At 35.5% G+C, this 17533-nt stretch overlaps 2 protein-coding genes across 2 annotated transcripts; both read right to left on the bottom strand.

Annotated features, from left to right (window-relative positions):
- Nucleotides 1–8690: 8690 nt before the first annotated feature.
- Nucleotides 8691–10761, bottom strand: LOC149374121 (uncharacterized). Its single transcript, XM_089594729.1, has 3 exons — nt 10168–10761; nt 9776–9860; nt 8691–8776 (listed from the first exon to the last, which is right to left on the bottom strand). The coding sequence occupies exons 1-3, from the start codon at nt 10759–10761 to the stop codon at nt 8691–8693; spliced, it is 765 nt and encodes a 254-aa protein (XP_089450855.1).
- Nucleotides 10762–16310: 5549 nt separating this feature from the next.
- On the bottom strand, nt 16311–17234 carry LOC149374120 (uncharacterized protein F54H12.2-like). Its single transcript, XM_089594728.1, has one exon. The coding sequence runs from the start codon at nt 17232–17234 to the stop codon at nt 16311–16313; it is 924 nt and encodes a 307-aa protein (XP_089450854.1).
- Nucleotides 17235–17533: the final 299 nt, after the last annotated feature.

The raw sequence follows: 17533 nt of genomic DNA, 5'->3' as shown, positions 1-17533 counted from the left end.
TTCGATGACAGATGAGTTTCAAAATATATAGGCAAACCATTTACAGTATCATGTTTCAGTCTCAGTTGAGTCAGCATACAGTAAACATGAGCTTCATAGATCAGAATATAAAACTTCCTGTCATGAATTTCGACGGAATCGTTAAGCAAGATAAGAAAATTCAACGCTATGGTGATTTGCTACCCGATACGATAAGAGCTGTTCTTTGTGGTCCGTCAAACTGTGGAAAAACAAACAGCTTGCTGGCTTTAATTACTCACCCCAACGGATTGAGATTTGAGAATGTTTATCTATACTCAAAGTCGCTGAATCAGCCAAAGTATAAGTTTCTAGAACAACTGTTGGAGCCCATAGATGGTTTAAAGTATTTTTCATACAGCGATCATGAATCAGTCATATCTCCTGATAAGGCACTACCCAACTCCATAATGATATTTGACGACATTGCCTGTGAAAAACAAGATAATGTGAATGCCTTTTTCTGCATGGGACGTCACAAAAGCGTTGACTGCTTCTATCTATGCCAATCCTATGCTCAAGTTCCGAAGCACTTAGTCAGAGATAATTTAAACCTTTTAGTAATATTTTGACAAGATGACATGAATTTGAAGCACATCTATAATGATCATGTTAATACTGATATGACGTACAATGAATTCAAAAAATTATGTGTAAACTGTTGGAGAGTTGGAAAACATGGATTTGTCGTAATAGACAAGGAAAGAGATGTTGATAATGGTAGGTATAGGAGAGGATTTGATTCTTTTGCTATAAATATTACTCATGCTTATTAAGTGCGTATTAGTCTCTTGTTAACCATCAAGCGATCAACATGGACACTTTTCGTGAGGAAAAAGACGTTCTTCGGCAAGTTGAAAAAGCTAGAGAAGCTGTTCGACGTAAGCATCGATTGTTAAAGTCAGGAAGAGAAAATTTTGAAAAGCAGATTGGAGATACTTTCAAGCCTATTACTGATCCACTTCTTATTTTTATTTTTTTATTTTTTTTTTTATTTATTTCATACTCCGTCCCTTACGGGTTTGGAGGGGTTCCGTAACATTTTGTACATTTAATATATACTTAATCTACGCTATATACTGCATTCATTTTTACTTTAACTGTTCTTAATATCTACTTTGTCTTTTTTATAATATAATTGAAATAAAACAAATTTAATATCACTACAATTCCAATTCTACAAAACTCAATTCTCAAACTTCAAAATTAAACACATGCCTATCAAAAATTCAACAATTTACAACTTACATTATCAAAAATTATCAAAATTTCCTATATTTAATTCAGTAAACAAATTTTCTAATACTACTTAACTATCAAAAATTTCAAAAATTAACAACTCTTTTCTTTAAATTGTCCATATATTTTTTGTATTCTTCATTCTTCCTTGCATTTCTTTTTCTCTCTTCTTTCTTGTCCTACTAATCCTTCTTCTCTCTTTACTACCTTAACTTTCTGCATACTTTCTTTTATCTTTTAGATCTTTTCTGACTCCTTCCTTTTTCTGATTACTTTTCTTAGCACTTCTATCTCTTTTGCATCGTGGCTTAGTATTTTTTCCATTTCTTCTTCATTTCTCGTATCTCCGCAAATATTTAGTATGTGTTTAAGATCTTCTTCCTCCTCCTTGCATAATCTACACTTTTTATCCTCCTCTCCTTTCCAGTATTCTCTACTTCTGCATTCATTTCCGCATCTAAACCTTGCTACTAACTTTCTATCCTTTAATGGCATATCCTTTTTCAAGTATTCTGGTTCCTCTTCTGTTCTTATACCTTTATATGTTCTGTTGTACCGTGAATTCTCTATCTTTTCCATTCTCTTCTCTTTTTCTTTTCTTTCCTTGTTCATTAATATTTTTTCTCTTACTTCCTCCCTAAATTCTACTCCTTTCATAAATCTTGTTTCTTTTACTTTCTCTTCCCGTAGTAATTCAGCTCTCTTTTTTGAATCCTTTCCTATTCTCTCTCTTTCCTTGTCCTTGTCCTTTTCTCTTATGCATTCTTTTACTAATTTTATGTCTGACTCCCTAATTTTCTCTTCAAACTTTAACGCTCTCCTTAACGCTTTTATACTCATCCTTTCTAATCTGCACTCCTCTTCCACTATATAATTTGGTGTATTGCTGTCTAATCCTAATATCCATTTCATATATCTTCTCTGTATACTTTCTAGTCTTTCTTCTTCTTCCCAGCCCCACACTTCCGCACCAAATAGCGCTATACTTTCTACTAGGGCTGTAAATAATTTTCTTCTTCTTTTGTAGCTATTCTTAAATATTCTTTCTCCTATGCTCCATGCATTTTTCATAGCTATCACTGCTTTTCTTTTCCTTTCTTCTATATGCCTATCGTTTCTCCCATTTTTCTGTAGTATATATCCTAAATATCTTATTTCATTTACTTCTTCTAATTCCTTACTCCCCCACTTCTATCTTCTATCATTCCTCTTTCTTTTTTCGAACACTAAAATTTTCGTTTTTTCCTCACTCAAAATCATCTTCTTTTTATTTGTGTACTTTTTGAATCTTTTTAACATCTCTTTCAATTCTTCTTCTCTATCTGCTATTAATACTATATCATCCGCGTAAGATAGACTCCATACTTTTTCATTACCAACTCTGCATCCTCCCACCTGCCCTTTCTTTAATTCCTGCTCCAGATCCGCTAAGTACACGTTAAACAGCGTCGGGCTCAGTGGGCAGCCTTGCCTCACACCTTTCTCTGTCCAAAATTCCTTGGATTCCTCTTCTCCAACTTTAACGACATTTCTCGTTTCTTTATAAATATCCATAATACTATTTCTTAGCTTTTCACTCACTTCCATTTCTATTAATCTTTCTTTTAAAACTTTCCTATCCACTCGATCAAATGCTTCCTTTAAATCAATAAAACATGTAAATAATTTTCCTCTTTTTTTGCTTAATTTTTCCTCAACAATGTGTTTCAATGTATATATAGCTTCTATTACTCCTCTCTTTTCTCTAAAACCAAACTGACTTTCTGATAATTTACCTTCGATTTCCTTTTTTAACATCTCATTTAACATACTCGCATAAATCTTATAAGCTGTACATGTCAATGTAACTCCTCTATAATTTTCTAACATATCTTTATCACCTTTTTTGTGAATCAAACAAATCGTACCTTGTCTCCACTGATCCGGTAATTCTCCTTTTTCCCATACTTTTTTCAGCAATTCCCACAGAGCTGCATCCACTTCTCCTGGCATGTACTTCCATACTTCATTTTCCAGCTTATCTTCTCCTGGTGCTTTTCCTACTTTTAATCTGGCTATCTGCCTCTCGAACTCTTCCTTGCTCATTTCTTCCTGATCCTCTGCATTTGTTCTTGCCTCATCCTTTCTTGTCTCTTCCCTCACAATTCCTTCTTCATTCTTCCCATCTAACTTTTCCATAAAATACCTTCTCCACTCTTCTACTGTGAACTTTTTGGATATTTCTCTCCTTCGTTTTTTCCTGTACTTGTTTATATATTTCCACACTTCGCCTTCCGATGTTGCCTTTTTTATCTCTTCTTCTTCTAATCTTTCAAACCTTTCCCTTTTTGCCTCACACCAGTTCCTATACTCTCTTTTTTTATCTATGTAATAACTTCTTTCTATTTTCTTTTTCCTCCACCTTTTCATTATTCTTCTTAAATCCTTCTTCTTCTCCTTCCATTCTTTATCGTGCCATTTTTTATCCCCCATCTTCCACACTCTACACTGTTTTTCGACCTTAGGTACTGCACTATCTATTTTTTCTTTCAATTCACTTCATCTTTCTTCAATCTCTTTTCCCTTTCTCTCCCAGTCTTTACACCGTTCTCCATACTGATCAATCAATTCTTGAGTCCAATCCCTCCTTGCCTTTGTTCTCTCTTCTTTCTCTACAATTCCTACCTCTACTTCTTTTTCTAGGTATACTTCTAGCGGCATATGATCTGATTCCGTTCTTTGTCCTATCTTCATTTCCTTAATCTGATCTATCGCTTCTTGACATCCTATTGCGTAATCTATTACCGACTCTCCTCTGCTACCAACGTATGTGAATTCTCCTTCTTCTCCTTTTTGCCCATTTACTATACACCATCCTTCTTCTGTTAATTCTTTTATTAGTCTTCTACCTTCCTCATTGATCTTTTCGTCTTTCGACTTTCTTAACCTTACGTCCTTGTCGTCACTATCACTCTCACTATCACTTTCATTAATCCAACCTCCTTCTCTCCCAGTTCTTGCATTCCAGTCTCCTAGTATAAGTACGCATCCACTTTCCTTCGTTTTTACTTTTTCCTTTATAATTCCCATCGTCTCTGCTACATTTTGACTATATACTCCTATGATCTTCCAGTTCTGATTTCCGTGTTTAATCTCCTGCATTACTATATTATCGCTCCATACTTCATGATTTCTACTCTCCAATTTTTTGCTTATTCCTAATATTACTCCTCCTTTCGCTCTACCTTTTTTATGCTCTCTAGTCGCTGCTATATACTTCCACTCATAGCTTTTTGGCAACTCACTTTCTACATTAGTCCACTTGTCCTTTTCCAACCATGTCTCTACTAACATTATCACATCAAACTCACTTAAATACTTCCACACTTCACTGTCCTTATTTAGCACTCCCGCAATGTTCCACGCACAAACAATAACATTTCTTCTTCTCACTCCCTCCTCCTCTACATTTTCTTGTTCTCTTCATTCTTGGCTCCTTCTTCTTTCCTCTGTAAAATCTCCTTTCCTTTCATCAAATCTAAGCCATTTACCATCGATCAAAATCTTCATATATCCAACTTTTGTATTTTTTCCTTTGTTCCTCTGCTCTTTTGACTTGTTTAAAATAAATCTTTGGATCTCTCTTTCTCTCTCTGTTAAATCGCTTTCTATGTAAACTCCTCTCTCCAGATGTTTTTTATTTCTCATTACTTCTTCTTTCATTTCTTTACTTGCCAGCCTTACTACCACCAACTTCCTCACATTTTGCCCAGCGTTTACACTTATCACTTTGGCCTTCTCTATCTTGACTTTTATTTTTATCTTTTGTTCAATATACTCTTCGACCTTCTTCTCCAGATTCTCTCCTTCAATCTTTGCTCCTTTTATAACAATGTTCGGTCTCCTTTTCTCTCTCTCAGCTTTTTCTGTTTCCCATTCCAACTTGCTTATTCTTTCTTCTAACGCCTTCTTTTCTTCTATCCACTGTTGCCTTTCTTTTATCCACATCTGTTTTTCCTCTTTCCAATCTTCTTCTCTTCTTTCTAGACTACTAATCATGCTGTCCAACTTCCTTTCCAACCTGCTCATCTTCTCGTTTAATTCTTTATTCTCCTGATTTTCTTTTGTAAAATTCAATAGAGTCTGTTCCTTTAATTTTGTACTTGTATTATTTCTTGTATTCATACTTGCTGCAGGCGGCTTTCCTGTCATTTTTAATTTTTGCCGATAATGCAGTTTTCTTCTTTACTGACAACCACTTCTATCTGTCAAAAATTCTATTTACCGGCCTTACTCGACAAAGTAGTGATCTTCCTTACCGACCTCACAATTGTTTTTTTTGTTGTTTTTTTCAGGGACCTTCCTTATCTACCTCTCAGATTACCCCTTTTATCGACCTCTTTCTCCAATTGCCGCTTCTTTCTTCCTGTAATATCTTTTCTAACCTCACTTTCTTTCGAACTTCACTGCACTTTTTCTTTTACTATCACCACTTTCACCTGTTTTCCTGTCCTCTTGTCTCTCGTTTTTCCGCTCACTAATACCTTTCTTTATTATCCCCTATTCTTACTACCCACTCCTTACTTGCCTTACACGTGTTCTCTTTACCCAGACACTACCACACTAATCTCACTTCATCCTTTCAAACTTTCATAATTATTTACTTTACACTTTTTTCTCTGCTGCTTCTTCACTTTTTACACTTCCTCGTACTTTTATTTCTTTTAATTTTCACTTTCATTACTTTTTAATTACTCTTTCCTACGGAGCGCTCTCTCGACACGTCCGCACTCTCTCGCATGCACAACGGAACTCTGATCCACTTCTTATTTTTATATAAATTTTTACATAAATTATCGATGACACAAAGAAAGTCAATAACGTGCCACTTAGCTTTGAATCTTTACTTAAAAAACGCTTTAAGCCTTTTAAGTCAAAAATTAATAATACCGACGCATCAATGTTCCAATCAGCTAATAGTAACAGTGATGATGAAGAAGATACTTTTTCGTTGAATGATACTATCAAAGACTATGATACCGTTGTTGAAAAAAGTGACGATGATGATTCAGCGCATGACATCGATAAAAATGAACCTATGAATCCATACTTACAAATACTTGATAGAAAAGAGTCAGAACTGGATCGAATTTATGGGATAAGAAAGGAAAAAAACGGACAACATATACTTGGTGATTCGCCTATATATTTCAAAAATAATCAAATTCAAATAAAGGATCTAAGATATCCAATAACTGATGGATTAATGGAGTTACTTATAAAAAAGCATCCTGATAAAAAAGCACATGACACCAGATAATTTAGTTAAATACAAACAAATCTTGGAAACGTCAAGTGCGCATAAAAGAAAATTTGACAAAAATGAGACGATTTGTCCATACAATAGTAATAAATTCAACAATGTTATTGCCCCATTACTTAATCTCACTCAAATTAAGAAGAAAGGCGGGTCCATACCTTCATTTAAAATTGCTAGGCTGAACATGCAAATGAACTACGTTTAACGGGACGATCCTAACAAGCTGGTCAATCGGCTAAGATTACTAGTGGCAGAAAAATCAGCCGGTAATCCTAGTCACACTCATGAAATGAATTCAATCGTTGAGGAGCTTCGTGAAGCTAATATAATATATTGAGAATCGTTACCAATTCTACTTCAGTGTAAAAATGAGCATCGACGTGTTCGGACGTGGATCAGCTAAGTCGAAAGGTGGTAGTCGAGGTCCTCGAGGAATTGGATGTAATCTCACCACAGATGGTCAATTTGACTTGGAAAATAAAAGGTTGTGCAATGTTGCACCAGCTATTCAACCTCACGATGCTGTAAATCTCACTACTTTACAGAAAGAAAAAAGTTTCATTCTGGATGAACAAGAGAAAATAAATCTACTATTGAGCAATTTAAGTGATGTATTCTCAGAAACAATACTAAATTTGCAGCGTGAAATAAATACAGTGAAAGAGATTGTAGCACATATATCTAGTATAACTCCAGAAGACAGTTAAGAGAGATGGAAGCAGTAGTGGAAGAGCTTCATAAACCTGCGAGACGCAACTACCTTCGCCGAAAGTTTGATATTCGAGGCTTGGATGAAACATGGCAAGCTGATCTTGTGGAGATGATACCTTATGCTCATGAAAATAAAGGTTATAGGTATTTGCTTACAGTTATAGATGTATTCTCCAAGTATGCATGGGCTGTGCTCGTAAAGAATAAAACCGGTAAAGATGTGACTGCAGCTATGAAGTCGATATTAACAGAGGGAAGAGTTCTAACTAATTTGCAAACAGATCATGGCAAAGAGTTTTACAATGTGAGTTTCCAAAGTCTCATGCAAAAGAACAAAATTAACTTGTACTCGACTTATAGTAACCTTAAAGCATCTATATGTGAGCGATTCAATCGTACACTAACCCAAACAGGAAATAAATTAGGGATCTGATCAGTCCCTGATCACGCTATCCTTTTTAGTGATCAGGTCCTGATCACGCTTGTAACGCTTATCTGACCAGGTACTGGTCAGACAGCATGATTTTATCCTTACTTATTCTGACCGCACATGCGCATTGCTTGATCTATGAATCTTTGTCATCCAAGTTATAACCATCTGATATGAGTATATGATTTTTATTTTCTTATCTTTATTATAAATATAATTATTTGTAGCAAAAAATTTAATTATAAGTATAAGTTTTTAGCAAAAAATTAATTTCTGTTATAAACTGATCTAAATACTTTTCTACTGAAAATGGTTTCCCTTTCCCACAATAAGTTGCAATATTAAAAGGTTTGTAAATGTTTGATTCACACTGAACTCTGCATAAAATTGGCCAAAACTCAACTGAACTAGACTTGTACAAAGGAAGACCATCTACATTAAATTGCAGCATCAGAACTTTCTCTTTATGTAAGTCTACGTTTATAATTTTTTTCAGTTGGTTTTCTATCCCGAAGTATACAAATTCAGATTTTTCACGTTCATTTTCCTCATTAAATTTTTCAATATTATAAAGAGAAGCACCAGCAGTTTGCAGCAATGTTTTTGAAGTCTTAGGTAGGCCAGTCAACCAGTCAGCATAATTTTATCTGGTTTGTTTGTTTTGATGTTATTTTCAAAATTATCACTGTCACTGCTATCACTACAAGAACCAACTTTTTGAGTTAACCTATACTTACGGACTCTATATTTGGTAAGCAAAGCCTTTCTTTTTTTGCTGTCCATTTTTTAGGAATTGTAGTCAACTTAATAATTTTTTTTTTTATTTATATTATAGTTATCTTAGTTTGCTTTTACTCATATATTTATAAAAATTTGACTTATTTTGGAGCAGTACCTTGGCTTTCTGCTAGACATATGTGAGTATGCATACACGTATATGTATATATACCAGACGCTCTAAGGATGAAATCATGCTGGCTGACCAGTACCTGATTAGATAAGCGTTACAAGCGTGACCAGGACCTGATCACGATGACTGATCAGGTCCTGATTTGAAATAAGGATGTCCTCCTTCATTTCTGCTCGGGAAAGCATGATATGTGGAAAAATTTCAGCTTGCGTGGCAGATATAAGTGGATTGACATCTTACCTAAGTTACTGACGGCCTATAATAATCGGAAACATCGGACAATAGCTATGAAACCAAAGGATGTGTCAGCTGCTACTGAAAATGAAATTTTGAAAAAAATTTCATCAAGAACAATCGGGATAAGAAAACAACCGAAATTTAAAGTGGGAGATAAAGTGCGAATAAGTAATACTAAGCAAGTATTTGAAAAAGGATACACACCTAACTGGTCGACTGAGGTATTCACTATAACACGAGTAGCTCTAACCAATCCACCAACTTACCATTTGAAAGATTACCAAAATCAGCCAATTTCTGGAGGCTTCTACGAGCAGGAACTGCAGAAAACCAAGCATCCTGATACTTATCTTGTTGAAAAAATTCTTCGTCGACGAGGAAATCAAATATTCGTCAAGTGGTTGGGCTTTGAGAATACCCATAACAGTTGGATTGATAATAACAAAGAATAAAAGTGATATGTACTTTAAAAAATTATTAAAATTCAGAAGTTGTAAAAAAATTTGTATAAAACTTGTTGTGGTCTTTTAATGTTATCAATTATGTGTGCAAATGAAATTTTTTTACAATACATGGTAATGTTATATCTTACATAAGATTCATTGAGATAAATAAAAACTCTAAACATGTAATAGATTGTATCATTTATTTTTTTTCACGTTAAACTAGTTTCACAAAAACAACTTTTTTTTTCTTGTATTTGTATAATTAAACATTTATTGGTTAAAAAATTCAACACTATCACCATTGTAGCGAACTGACAGCTTCTTTCTATCAATAGATTCCAACAAACTATTAAATGATAGTTCGTTACTCACAAGATACTCAGATACTTGATGAGGTAAAAATATTTGGAAGTGATCGTCTAGTTCAGCGATAGCTTTCGTGCCGAATTTAGTGTTAGCTTTTCTCAGCTTCGACACTACATGACTTTGCCCCTTGACCATTTCGTTGATCGTCTTTGTTGGAAGGAATCTTCCACAGGCCAGCCGATTAAGTGCTGCTAAATCAGCCATCTGAAACATAAGAAAATTATATGAGTTTTATAGATAGTAAAAAAAAAATATATGAATAAGAAAACACGTTACAAACCTTTATTTCTGAGCTTTGCTGTTCCAAACAGATCTGCTTATCTCTGTAGAAATTTTTCAATTCCAAACCTGTTCTTTTGAGAGCTTGTTGTTGTTGTCCTGAGCTGCTTGCGTTGGATGATGAAGCGGTCGATACTTTTATCTGCTCACTACAGCTCTGACTTAGCTCTGCTGGTTGATGCTGCCGATGATATAGGGACTCTCCCACTACTGGAGAAATATCCCCCTCTACATTGGCTGCTTTTTCATTGGCTGCTGGTCTGCTATGATTTTCTACACACTCTCCAGTTCTTTGTTCTTCTATTATTTTAATCCTATAATGGCCCCAAGGCAGCGTATCTGTAGTGTTTGATAAAACATATCGTTTATCATCTCGGGAACTAAGAGCAATTTTATTTTGCCTCTCAGTGTAGAGCTTATGATGACGTGATCTTATATTAATTTGCTCTCGATTAATGTTTATAATTTGGTCACGTAGGCACTCAGTATAGTCGTTGAAATCGATAGTTGCTTTTACGACGTTACTCTTAACACCCTTTGCTTTTTTAATCACATTTTCATTTTCAAGAAGAATACTATACATCTTACTTCTGAGCCCAACAAATTTTAATATAATATTTCCATTGCACTCATCTTTCATGAGCCCAACAATTTTTTTATTTTTTAACGGCATCGTAAATTTATTATTTTCTGGATAATCTGATGTGTCAAATTCATTAATATCCAATTTCATCATTTTATAAATATCATGGTTTGTTACCTCATATATCAGATTGTCTGTATCAGTGTATAAGAGTTTACAATCATTTTTGAGTTTGGAGAGCATTTAATCGTAGTGAAAACGATACACAAGTGTCTTCGATAAATGTAAGACACTAAGCCCAATGTATATTGGCTTTTACATCGTCACTTCTGCACGTTGTAGCTGTATGGCTACAAAATTCTCATCAAAAATATCACAGCTGTGAAAATTTTGCTTTGCAATGTACGATGCCGCACCATAGCGTCCATCCCAATGGTTGAGAAGTTTGACATTGATGCGCTTTCTCTCATTTTCCATCGTTTTTCCAAAAATAGCATTATTGAATAGTTTGAAAAGCATTTTTTCAAACTCATTCTTAGCCTTTTTTCTCTCAATGCTAATGAGATCAATATATTCTTTAAGCCATGCACTTTGCCAGAATTTTAAGGCTCGATATATTTTTGTCAGTCGTAATCCATGATTTGTGGCTTGCTTGAGGGCTTCATAATGAAGTACATATTTATGCTTGTTACTTAATGTTGTCATTAATTTAGGCTGCTTCGAACCTGGTGCTAAAGTGTGTTCGGAACAAAATGGCAAATCTTTATGAGAATCGTGGAGCTCCTCTGGATACTTCAAATCCGCTTCTAAAATATATCCGTAAGCACTTTCATTTCCAATATTATAAAAATCATGAGGCTGTTGCTCAACATTTTCGACCCACTGAAATCCACCATAAGGAAGTTTTTTAGTCATTGCCCAACCATACAAATTATTTACGTCAAAATATGCTATATATCTTTCAGTTTCATCTTTTTTATAATTTTCCATATAGTGATTATTAGCTTCTGCATATCTGTTACAGCACTGGCTTATTCCACCTCGTATGCCTTTTTCAATGAACATAAACATATCTATATCAGTAATGAGTTCTAGTGATATCTGAAAAAAATTCTCAATTAATAACTAAAGCACAATCGACATTATATTCTTATCTATAATACTTACTTTCGTTTTTTTCAACATGGCATCCCAAGTGAAGCCTGGAGTAGTGAAATAGTGAGCAGGATCTAATTTATAAACCTTGAGGCAATTATTTCTAAAGTTTTCAAATACTTCTGTTAACAGAAGTACATCAGTTTTGAGGTAAAGATCTGAACATTGTCCAAGAGTTATAATATCAAAAGTTTTCCATACTGTTTCAGCATGTATATAATCTTCACTACTTATATGTGCATTATATAATTTACTATAAAAATCATCTTTAGATGGGAGCCCGATTTCTTCAAGTTTTTCGAATGATGCTACATAATCGTATGGAAATACACCCTTCCTCTTCAGCATATTGATTTGCTCGAAAGAGTATTCATCATCTTGACTGAAAACCTTTTCTAGAGTATCATACTGCTCTTAGTAAGATCCCAACTTATCAAGCGACGACGGCAAAAATCTATACGAGTCAATGAAGCGTAAGTTTATGCGTGTCCCTTTGACGTACTTCGTAAAAGAAATGTATTTTTCTTTAGTTTGAGGGATAACTTGTACTCTTTCGGGAAATCAAGTTACAAGTTCTTGTATAAATAAGTGGGCATCATAATTGCTGAGATTATGGAAAACTATTGGTACTGCTCGCGAGTCCTGATACTTGAGATTACATACATTGTGAGCTGGGCCTCGATATCTGAGTAAAAAAAAGCGAATTTTAGTTTAAAGGGAAAAATTTTCTCAATTACAAACTCATAAATATAATACTTACTCTCCAGTAAAATAGCAATGATCGTAAACTTTTTCATCATTTTTAATAGACTTCTCACATATGTGACATAAATCAGCATTAAAAAAATCAAAGTCCTCTTCTTCAGTTAATGATCTCATTGGCACTGGATTATTGTACATTCTATGTAAATCTAAGGCAATATCTTGGATTTCTTTCACAAACCAGGTAGCTGGATTCTCACTGCTTTCAGTTCTTTTTCTGTAGAAAATGTATCGTGATTTCGCGTTATCAAAACTGCACTTTACATAATATCCAACACTTAATGCTTCATGGTGTTGTATTGCTCGCTCACTATTATGCACAGGTTTTAACAAACACCCAAAGTTTTCGTATATTATAAATGGTACACGATTTTTATTTATGTGATTTTCAAATTTTAAAATTTTATCATCATACTTCGGCAAGCTTATTTTACACTTATTCACTTTAACGCACTCCGCCGTATGTGTTTTTAACATTTCATCAGTTGTAAAGTAGTGAAGACAGCGGTCGCAAATATATATTTTATGTTGATGTTTTGTTAAAGAACTTCTAACCAACCTAGATAAGTCTTTAATATATACGTAGTGGTATTTTATGTCATTATCAGCACTATTATCACCATCTTGGATTCCTTCTAAATATTTTTCTCTATCTTCTTCTACCTTATCTTCGTCCATTGCCTCTGCATTAAAAAAACCTTCTCTATCTTCTTCTACCTCATCTTCATCCATTGCCTCAGCATCAACGAAATCATCACGTTCTCCGTCAATATTTTTTTGTTTCTTTGATTTTCCCTCACTATACGTGTCAATATAATAATTTTGTATAAGCAGCAAATTAATATGTTTATCCTTTTTTTCTGCTGTCAAGTGAAGGAGTAAAGTTTTATAACTATTTGTACTTTTCTCCAAAAAATACACGTTAATAGACACATTATTCTGTTTTTCAAATTTTGTAACTTGCTTGGGCTGCACTGGAAAGGTGTCCCCCTCGAAACTCTAACTGTTTTCGTATTGAGTATAATTTGACACTCGTTGTGCATTTTTATTCACTGGATGTAAAGCTGACATAATGGCCCATTTGAAGCATTGCTGATCTGCGTTCTGTACATTCACGTAAGCTTTTTTTTTCTCGATAGTAGTAGGGAGTTCTATGTAAGAACTACCACTCATTGCATTGTACTTATTTACATTTACTACTAAATTTAAAATTGAGCGTAAAGTCCATCCAGAATCGCGCTCCTAAAACTCTTCTGTATCTGTAAAAATAGGCTTCTGGACATTCGTTTTAAACCATTCATGTAGGTCAGTCGTATCAAAAATGGAATCAGATTTAGTATTAAAATATTTAACTTCAACAGTCTCTGTATCATTTTTTACTGTCAAAAACTCTGCTGTTAATACTGTATTAATTTTTAAAGCATTTTGCTCGTCGTGAATTTCTCGCACTTTTAAAATGAATATTTTTTCCGCAGACTTAAGAAATTTTATTACATCTAAATGCCTACTATTTGTTATAACAGCCGTTCTTATGCGATTTTTAAAAGCACTATTAAGATCTTTCCATGTCACAAAATTATAATCATCTTGATTGTCTAATTTTTCATCGAGCCCTGACCCTTGCACTTCTAGAATTTTATAAAATGCTGCTAAAAACGTTGATAAAAGACACTTAATATTCAACAACTTATTTTCCACTGGCGATGACAAATTTACAGACAGCTTATAGTTGGAAATACTTTTAAGCACTATTTCACTATTATCAATAAAATCTCGTATCTCGGTCATATTATCACTATGCAGCAAGCGTTGATATTCTATTCGCGCTATTTCACAGAAAATCACGTAACGCTCCACGGCGTTGGCGTTAGCAAACTCGCGGAGTTGCTCCATTATACTTACAGCTCGCGTTAACGTACTCAAATGAATGACAAGCAGCTTGAACTTTTCTTTTATACTGATTTACCTCTGCGAAAGCGATACGAGTGATAACTAGCGGTGACTAGCAGTTGTATATAAAGAGATGACACATCGATAGAGGGGTTAGTTAACTAATAATCGTCACAACGTTAAGATGACGAAGTACGTGGTTGATGTTTAAGGCTTTAAAACCATGCACAACGAATTTCTTTTTAAAGAGGTCGCTATTATACCTCTACAAGAAAATGCTACACCGTCAGTTTTTGTCTTTAAGCCCCCATATTCTTGGGCACAGCTCTTACCTAAGAACAAATGTGAAAATCGATGGTTGGAGTTTAATTACCACGGTCTTCGTTGGAGCTCAGGAGAAGTTCCCTACGAGGATCTAGCTACAACCTTTCGAGCCATTATTAAAGAAGATGATGTTATTTACGTAAAAGGTCTTGAAAAAATCGAATAGTTGCGCCGTGTGCTATTTAATAGGTACATTACTTATAGTATGATTATACGCTTTACTAAATATTTGCATAATATAATTATTTTTATAGGTACATTTATGATATTAAGCAATGTCCAGCTTTAAAAAAAATTAGTATGGATGATATCAAATGCATGAATCACCAATTTAATTCAGCTCATTGTGCTGTGAAAAATGCTACAGCTTTAAAAAAATAAATTTTTAAAGAGCAGCAACGACAAAACGATATTTTTTAATCAATGTACACCGGATACACAATACTTATGCAATAAATTAGTTCTTCATAAATCTATATCGATTTTTTTCATTCACGCCTCCTTATTACTGCGCCGATTAAAATTACTTTATCGTATTAACTGACTCTATTCGTTGGCGAGGTACTGCGGTGAAGAGGAGTAAGCCAAGCAATGTTGGGATACGCTTTCGGTTATGAAATGTTATACATGTTCTCTGGCAGCACGCATCACTCGATACGCCCGCTCTTGAGAAAAAAATATGATACTGGTACATTATACGCCTAAATAAGAAGCGAAGAGTTATCGGCCACGGCTTACACATACGTGTATCCTAGCATGACTCGTTGCACCCGCTCCTGCTAAGAAAAAAATATTACACTGGTACATTATACGCCTATAAATAAGAAGCGAAAAGTCATCGGCCACGGCTAACACATCCGTATAGATAAGAAATAATAGCTCCATTACTTGGCAAGGTACTGCGTTGAGTAAGCCAACGTTGGTTGCAGCTGAACGGGATACGCGATCCGCTACATCCACTGGTAAGAAATACACGTTCATGCTTGATCATCTTCCTCTCGCGCTGTACGTTGGGCTTGTCACACCTACACCTTTCGGACCTATCCTGATGACGTTGGAGCTTGATTCGCGGTCGGAAAGGAAGGGAGCTGTCAGTACCATCCGACATCACAGCATCCGGAAGAGGCCCCCTTCCCCTGACGTTACCATCCGAGTAGTCCGCACCACCCACCGCCCCTACCGCCCGTGCCCCTCCTCCCACCGCCCGATCAGCCTCTCCCCCACCACCGCCTCTCCTCTACCGCCCGATCAGCCTCTCCCTCCACCACCGCCTCTTCTCCACCCACAGCTATAGCTAGAGCCTCTCCCCCACCACTATCTCAGGGGGAAGCTGGGGGGGGTACCAGAACCGCCATGGTTTACCTACTGTAACACAACATAATAAAGTGTAAGAAACGTCCGAAATCCATGAGACTGTTACAGTTCCTTACATTTTCTTACATTTTCTTGCGGGTTACGGCATATTATTACACATTTTCACTTTTTCTAACATTTTGTTACGTATTAAAATTTTTGCTGGGGTTCCAATGCAGTTTCTTACAATTGCGATTGCGATTTATGGATGATTGAGCGTATTAGCAGCAACTAACCCGAGAGACGATTGGCATGTCCGAGTAGCGAGTGTAAGTATAATATATGTAGTTAGTGGCGCCATCTAACCGCTAAAGTCGACCATGATCGCCATTATAAGCTTGATTTTTCACGAAACCGACGATTATCCGCTTAGGTAACTGGCCCAAAATAATATTATCTAAAGTTTCGCCATGAATACCACTATGCATTGTCACAGCTTTCACTTGGACACGCGTGAGCGGATATTTTTCTGTACTCTTTGACAGAGCTTTGGTATGGGCTAATAAAACAGATGGGCTTATTTTAATGCGTCTCACTAAAAGATTTTCTTCTTCGGTACGAACGGAAACCAAGTTGGAAATGTCTATGAGACAAAATGCATCGTGAGATCTTACTAATCGCATTCTCACCTCGACGCCACTGATGAGTAATTTTTTCTGATTGCATTCATCGCAATAAAGATAACCAATCAGATCAATCGATTTCTTTGCTAGTAGTAGTGTACGTCGCTTGACGAGACCCGCGTTGGCATCCAACACATCGTCCATCTTTGTCGCCATATCGTCGCACCATAATGCACTCGTTAAATGGGATGATTTTGCCGCAGGACCGTAATTCAATAAAGTTTTCAAATACGCTCTGTCAGCGTACGCGTTGTTAGGAGGCGATACAGGCTTCTGATTGAAAAACTCATCGACTTGATTGAACAACGAATGCATAAAATTATTGATTGGTCCCGTCTTTGAGATTTTAGATGCTACGTCAGTATTTAATTCTTCATCTTCATTGACGGCCAACTTGACACGAAGACTGAGCATCGTGTGTGCGAGATCGATGTATTCATCACCATTACCTGGTACGACAAATTCGATTGGTGAATCGTCCGTGAGCGATGATATCGGCTTGTATTGAATCCAGTGCGATCCCTCGATAGTTGTTTGAGTCGGTGGAGTATCAAACAACAGAAGCTCAGACTTTAAGCACTCACATGAGTGACTGTGTAAAAAAGCCATTTTTAAAAAATTTAATTTTCAAAAATATCTCTTGCAGTTCTCTGTCCCTTCTTCTTGTTTCTTTTTATTGTTCTCTTTTTCTTCTTTATCTTGCTTACGCGCTTACTTAGTTTTTTTCTTTTTACTCTTACGCCGACCACGCTTTGACTGCATAGTTCTACGAAGCAATTGCAACTGAAATGGTTCGTCGAATCGGCCAAGTTTATATTGAACCTTTCATAAGCTTGTCCAATTTTTCCTCGGCTTTTCTCTTCAGCGCATTACCAGACTTCATCACATGATTGCGGAATCTTTCTTTA

Source organism: Copidosoma floridanum, unplaced genomic scaffold, assembly GCF_036245765.1.
Source record: "Copidosoma floridanum isolate Cflo_tuat_1 unplaced genomic scaffold, Cflo_Japanese_pri ptg000021l, whole genome shotgun sequence".
NCBI lineage: Eukaryota > Metazoa > Arthropoda > Insecta > Hymenoptera > Encyrtidae > Copidosoma > Copidosoma floridanum.
Note: the sequence above shows the minus strand (reverse complement) of the source record. Positions and strands in the feature narration are given on the sequence as shown.